At 44.7% G+C, this 7276-nt stretch overlaps 1 protein-coding gene across 1 annotated transcript in view; it reads right to left on the bottom strand.

Moving 5' to 3' along the window:
• Nucleotides 1-1774: 1774 nt before the first annotated feature.
• Nucleotides 1775-7276, bottom strand: part of LOC103797267 (OX-2 membrane glycoprotein-like) — a 9358-nt gene continuing 3856 nt past the window's right edge. Inside the window, exons 3-5 of the mRNA XM_009069466.1 lie at nt 3114-3425; nt 2488-2633; nt 1775-1879 (exon numbers count right to left, since the gene is read on the bottom strand). Coding sequence (XP_009067714.1) covers nt 1775-1879; nt 2488-2633; nt 3114-3425 — 563 coding nt within the window. The remainder of the gene's footprint in view (nt 1880-2487; nt 2634-3113; nt 3426-7276) is intronic.

The following is a 7276-nucleotide window of genomic DNA, read 5'->3' on the forward strand; positions in this document are numbered from 1 at the left end:
CCATTTAATTATCCATAGTCTGTATGCTTACCTTCATTTCATTGCTGCGTGAAGCCAAACTGCACAGCACTTAGCACAGAGCATTTTATGGCACTGCATCTTAGCAGGTGGCTTTGTACAGCATGAAGGCAAATATATGTATCAGTCATAAGTCTTCTGCCTTTGGATGTCATTTGCTGTTTTCATTCCAATATCATGAAAGAAAAAAATTAAACCTTTTACAGAATTTTGGATGTAAGCCACCACATCCCTCTCCTTCACTCAGTCTCTGGATCTATTGTGTTCATAAGCAGAAACCTACAAAAGCTTTTCACAATTCAATGTTCGGCTAAAATGTAAAAGAAATTACGATCCCACACATTAACAGATACTTTCCAGACTCCAAACTGTGCTTCCCCTACTCCAGGTGATCAGCTGCCATCTTCCTGGGTTTGAAAAGATTTCCTGCCAGTTTTGTGTCTTTCTCTCTTCCCTGTGAAAATCCTTTTCATTACCCATGTCCAGACTCCCTGTTTCTGCGAGATACTTATTTATTTATTTTAAAAAGACCCCTTAGTCTAAACATTAGCAGAAAGCTTCTCTTAAAACTCATATAAAGCTCTCTAAATTTCAAGTGTGGGCTGTGCAGTATGAGAAGGACTCAGGCTGCACAGCCTGCTCAGAAGGATGCCAGGGGCTTAGCCCTACCCTCTTGCCCCTATCATGCCCCCCATGAACTCAGGGGAAAATCTGCTTCTCCCCTGAACTCTTCCCTCACAGAGGAGGAAGAAATGAAGCTGCAACGACAGAAAAGTTTGGACAAAACATTGGTTCTTCTTTTGGCAATAAGGGGGCTCAGGAGAAAAAAATCCTTATTGTGACAGCTGCAGCCAGTTCCCCTTTCCCCTCACTCAACAGCTGTGCCGTTACTGTTAGGGAGCCTAAAATAAACATTTCATGGCAAGGACTGGGTTTATTCTTTCTCAACTCACCCACTTGCTTTCATTTTAGGTTACTTTGATTTTTGACTGCAACTTAGTCTGATTCATCTGGAATGCCCATCTGAAATACATGGATGAGGAAAAATCAGATGATATGCACTTCCTCTAGGAAGCCAGGAGAGGAAACAGCCTGCACTGGCTATCTTTATGCTCCCCAGCTCCTGGAGGGGGTCTCCTTTGGCCCATCAGCAGCACCTCCCAGGCCAGCACCCTTACAAAATGCTGCCCCATTTCAGACAATCACTCACCCAGTTTTGACCTTGCAATCTTGAATTATCAGAAAGGAATACATATAATCTTCAAAACCCCAGAAAACACAAAGCATGAGTTTCATTGAGTGGATTGACACAGTCAGCCTGAGTCTCAAATAAATACTTTACAGCTTTCTTCTACAAAATGGAATATTATATTGTAACAAAATAAATAAATATCTATTATAAATTGGCTCTTTTTTGTATTTTTCTTGGAGAGAGTCACAGCAGGTTTGTCTGGTAGTTTAAGGTGCCGTTGTAAGAGTTTTTCTCTTGCATGTGTAGGGTGGGGAGCTTCTCAGGTGTTCAGTGGCATGCTGGGGCTGGGGGACACCACAGGAGCCCACTTGCCTGCAACTCCATACTGCCCACACTTCTTGGCCTTAGTACAAGCAGGAAGTACCTGACAGAAGAGAGGTTGTTGTGTTTATTTCTTAAAATTATATGGATGCTTTAAGTGTGAGAGTAAAGATCCTGGCTACTTGTATTGCCAAATGGTCCATGCATCTCTCTGCGTGACAGGAGCAATCTCACTAGCAGGCTTCAGCTTGGACCTAGTAGCACAGCACCCATGGAAGGCTTTTCCTCCACTGCTTCTTTTTCTCCAAAATGCTCATCAAAAGTCAGGGTGCACATGCTAGGCATATCCTGCAAGGAGGAGCTTTCACAAAACTGGGCCGTGATTTTCAGAAACCACACCACCTCACTCAGTTAGCCTTGAGCTTGCATCCTTCACCCCCTGCATCAAGATAGGCCCAGTGGCCAACCAGCAGTGCCCCTGCCACAGCATGGCACCCTGGGCTTTCCTCACAGAGGCATGGTTTTCCTGAAAGACCCCATTTAGTTTGAGACACATCCTCAAAGCTGCTGCCTCTGTGACCTGCACTGACCATGCTGAGGGAGGTTATTTTAGGAGTTGCAGAAGAATGTCCACTCCTTGTACAACTGGTTTGTGCATAGAGGGATGTTTCCACCACAGCATGACTTGTCATTGACACAATGAGTGTTTTGTAGCTGCCAGTGCTCTCAGGCACCTATGGGTTGGCTATGCAGGATCAGGTTTCCCCTTCCCAGTGTGCCACTACCCAGTTGTCTGGCTGAGGGCTAATCCCTGTGTCCCTCTCCAGCCCAGGTGCAGTCCAGGCTGGGAAACATCCAGGCAGACTTGGGGTTGCTGGGCTGAGTCAAGTCACAGTACTGAGCCCTGCGATGGGTGGGGGTGAGCCCTGCAGCACTCTGGAGAAAGGCAGACCTACCCAGCATGGCCAGGCTAGGTTTCTCTCTGGGTCAGGTAGGTGCTTGAGGCAGTGGCAGAGGAGGCAGGTGAGAAGGAGGAGGGAAGTCAGGGGAATGAGCACTCCAAGTGCAATGGCAACGGCTGGTGTCATGCTGCTGTCTGGACCTGTGGGGAAAGAACAGATACTCAGAGTGTGCATGAAGAAAATAAAACAACCCAAAAGCCATTTCAAACCTCCCTTGGCCATTCCCTGGTGTGAGATGAGATAGTCTTGGGGTCTGATGTCACGCTCCAGCGTGCTAAGCCCAGTCTCTCCAAGCTATCCAGTGCTGGCATGTCTTGTTGGTGTGTCTGGCTAAGTAACAGGGAAACTTGTCATGAATAGTCCTTTGCAGAGACAGGGAGGCTGGGACATGTCATGGCATGTAGGGGGGACCTGATGAGCAATAAACATTGTATGCCATTGCCTAGGGTGTATGGATGTTCCCTGCCACCTCCTCCATCTTTCCCAAGCCCAGCCCTGGCTGCTCTTCCAGGTGCCTTCCCCACCTGCCCCCAGCCCTCTGAGGAGTCTTCTGATCTACCCCAGAAGGTATTTTGCAGTCTTCTCCCCACTCCAGAGCAGGAGTAGAGTTACATACTAACCCTGTGACAGGCTGTCCTTGGGCAGGACCAGGGTCACGTTTAGAGAAGGGTGCTGGATCACACAGGTGATGGGGTACTCCTGGAGGATTTTGATGTGGGTGTGGGTGAAATTGCTGATGACAGTCACGGTCTGGTTGCTGAACTTGACATGGTACTCCCTTGGTTTGTGCTGCAGGATACTGGGAAGCTGCCAGGTTATTTTTGGAGCTGGTTTCCCTGTTGCTGAGCAGCTCATCTGTACCACTTTCTCAGAGTCCTCAGCTTTGTCTGGACTGGGTATAATCTTTGCCTCCACTTTGGGGTTGAAGATGGCTGTAAACAACAAAGTGACAAAATCCATTAGTTTCCATTTCTGAGCAAAGACTGTCTGTATTTACAATTATCTTGGAGGATAAGTTTGATATCTAATCTTGTCTCCCCCTCCCCGAAGTCCCAGAAGTGAAAAATAAACATGAAAGTGGAGGCAGCAGTCTGGATGTGAAGAGCTTGACAAAAACAAAGTGCAAGAGGTAGAAGCATCTGTGTTTCAATTCCGTTACCAGCAACAGTGCTGCAGCATCCAAACTAGGAAGTGGTGATTATGGACAAGTAAAAGGCAGCAGGTAGTGAAACTGTGAAACCAAATGTCCTCCTCTCTCTGAAAGAACTGAACTTTTTGAAGGAGTTAAAATTCTTGTTCTTGCAGGATCAGCTTTACTCCTGTTTGAATTGTGTAGAGTTGTGGATCCAAGGTCTAAATGCATCTATTTATGCAAGGTTGTAATAGCCAATTTGTAGGATTTCACCTGTTGAGGGTTTGTGCTTGTCTGACTTTCTTCCCTCTAGTGTTGGGGTTTGGGTGCATCATGGTATCCCTCAAAACCTTCATCAAATATCAGTTCTGAACTCTTTCTCACCATAGAAGATTTGTGGATGTTGTCACAATTTATCTCAGTCAGAACGATGAATTTCAGGCATCATTCGTGCTTACTCACTCACATGAAGCCTGCTTGTTGATTCCTATTTATAAAACTATACTTGCAAGGAATAGAGAAAGGGGAGGAGTCCAGCAAGCTGTTTTCAACCTGGTTAGAACTCCAGCTGAGATCTGAACACATAACTATAGATCTGTCCCATGTGGAAAACCACCTATTTATTTCTTGGCCATAAAATCATACCATAATTTAGGACAGAAGGGAACTCTGGAGGTTGTCTAGTTCAAGCCTCTGCTCAAAGCCAGTTTGATTAGGCCAGTTTGATAGGCCAAGATCGATCAAGGCACTCCATTTGGGAGTGCAATCCATGGGTTTCTGTATGGCAGCTCACCAGCCTGCCTTCTACTTCAGTGCATGTGCTGATGGAATAGGGGCCCAAGCCATACAGTACTTCTAGGTCCTTATTTCTGAGAACATCACTTTTTTAACCATTTAAGTGCAGTAGAAATTCTAGTTTCAATCAAGTCAGAGTTATTATGAATGTCCTCTAATTAAAAAAGTATCCATTACTATATTTAGTAGAACTCCTTGTGTGTATTACTATTTGCATAACAAAAATAACAATGACCAGTGCAATATTTATGCTGAAATTAATTTTTTTCCCAACACTAGCAAACATATCACTATCATTTAGCAATCATGCTTTTAAACAAAGAGACAAACAAATCTGTTTATTCTTCTTAGGAAAAATTATTAGTTTTTCTTTTGTGAGATGAACAAAGTTTTGCATAGGAATGACTTATAGCAGACACTGAATGATCTTGTAAAAAGGAGGAAAGGCTTCTGCCAGTTGCACAATGGCACCTATAAGCTCCTGGTACAATTACAGGTTGTCTGGATCCTCCAAGCCATAACTTCCAGAGGGTGGAAGCAAGACCTTATACACCATCAGTTTTGCTGCTTTTTGTTTGTTGTTTAATTTTTTAAAAGCCTACTCTCATTTACTTACTATGGTTGTGCCTGCTTAGGAGAAACAAGTATGTGTTTCTCATTTTTTTTGCATCATCCATAGACAGAAACTCAAACCCCACAGAGCTGCCGAAACCTCTGAGAACAACAAGGAAAGTATGTAGGGGGATTTTAGCTGGAACTTCTCAAAATCTCCCATGTATGAAAATACTAGTGTCACAAACAGTTTATGTTTCGATTAATAAGTGATCTCTGAACTTCTTCTTTTGCTCACGAGATGCATAAAAATAGCATATCCACCCACGGCATTAAATTCAAATATTAGGCTGCAAAATTCAAAAGTAAAGAGAGTAGTCACACATGTTTCCATAAGGGATGCGAGAAATTGCTCAGTATCTTGCCAGAAACACTTGCACACCATGACTGCTTTTCTTCTGACTAAGCAGTTCTCTCTCTTCCCACACTGAACCCCAAGGAATGATCCTGTAGGGCTGAACTTCTCTCTAGCAAATGGCTGTAACAGATGCACTGTCAAAACTTGTAGGTGCTTGCTTTTGCAGGAAAGTCCTGCTACACCGTTTGCTAGTGAGTGCCTGCTGTTGGTGTTTGATGCATACGCTTAAATTAACTGTGTCTTTGGCCTTTCATCAAAATATTTGTTTTCAGCGAACAAGCCTTTGCAAGAGAGGTTGTGTGCAAGTACTTGCTTTAGTCTCTCTTGCAGAGCAGTAATGCAGACATTCCCACATTCAAGCTCTATCAGCATTCCCAAATATTTGAAAAAGGGAATTTCTAATGAATTACATCACTTTGATTATTTGTAAATGCCTTCCATAATTAGAGGGGGACTGTCAGGTTATGATGTGCCTTTTATGTTTAAAGGCTTGACACTGGTGTTCTAGAGACTGATAAAAGGTCATAGGAATTACAGTATGCCTTGTGATGACAGAAAGCCTTTTCTGACCTTATGGGCGTTCACCAGCAGCACTGTGCCTTGGTTTCCCTGTCTAAGAGATAGTGATGGCATTTCTCCACTGTGCTCAAATCTTCCATGCAAATGGTGCCATCTACAGTGAAGGCAGAAGGTCTCTGAAGATAGCCCCGCAAATGCCCAGGGAATTTTGTGACACAGCAAGTCTTGCCCATTCTTGTGTGGCACATCCCCCTCTCCATACCTGCTCACTTGATGCCCTTTCTGGATTTCATTCTCATCCCCTTTGACAATGAACATTGGCAAAACATTTCCAAAGTAAAATGGAGGGAGAAGGGGAAAAGGATGTTCAAAAGAGACCCACTGAGCATGCTTGAAACTATTCTGTCCCAAAATGGATTTTTCTACAGGGTAGGAAATTTCTGCTTTTTCCTGGGTTTGCTGTTTTCAGCCAGGCAGGTCTGAGATCCCTCCAGTCATACCTGTTTCTTTTTTCACAGTGTTATATCCAGTTCTTAGTCACTTGCCTCCATCATGCAGTGACAGTGCCTGTCCCAGAACAGCCCTTCTTGGGAAGGCTGTTGTAATTGGGCAATTACCAGCTTGTAAACTCCCTGGCCGTCCCCTCTGGAGGGCAAAGACATGGCAATGTTTCATTTTCAACTGGTGACTCCGGTTTGCTCAACTTGCCCTGAACCTCTGAGCCCTGGGATATTCCTGTTGGCTTCATACTTAGTCACTGGGTACCCTCTGGGCTTCTTCAGACAAGTTGTTCTCATCATTATGACTTGTGGAATAAGGGAGCAAGACTGTGGCTTTCAAGTGTCATCATATAAATTAGCTTCAATGAAATACACCATATATGAACTAAAGTCTTGTGTCATGGTGATGAACACTGAGTTTGTTTGTGGTGCAGGTTTGATACAGCATGTTATAGGGAGGCCACCATGACCACCATGAGCCAGCCCCTGGCAGTGGACACGCTCCATCACCTCAATGTTCTTATTGAAGTGAGAGGCCCAAAACTGAACACAGTACTCGAGGTGTGGCCTCATCAATGCTGAGTACAGGAGGATGATCACTTCCCTAGTCCTGCTGGTCACACTATTCTTGATACAGGCCAAGATGTCATTGGCCTTCTTGGCCACCTATGCACACTGGTGGCTCATATTGAGCCACTGTCCACCCGCACTCCCAAGTTCCTTTCTGACGAACAACACTCGAGCCACTCGTCCCCCAGCCTGTGGCACTGTGTGGGGTTGCTGTGTCCCAAGCGCAGGACCAGCAATTTGCCTCAGCAGCAGCAGATGTATTGGAAGTGTCTGCTGTGGTTTCTGGAAGGGGGCCTT

The sequence above is a fragment of the Acanthisitta chloris genome, unplaced genomic scaffold (assembly GCF_000695815.1).
Source record: "Acanthisitta chloris isolate BGI_N310 unplaced genomic scaffold, ASM69581v1 scaffold1572, whole genome shotgun sequence".
Taxonomy (NCBI): domain Eukaryota; kingdom Metazoa; phylum Chordata; class Aves; order Passeriformes; family Acanthisittidae; genus Acanthisitta; species Acanthisitta chloris.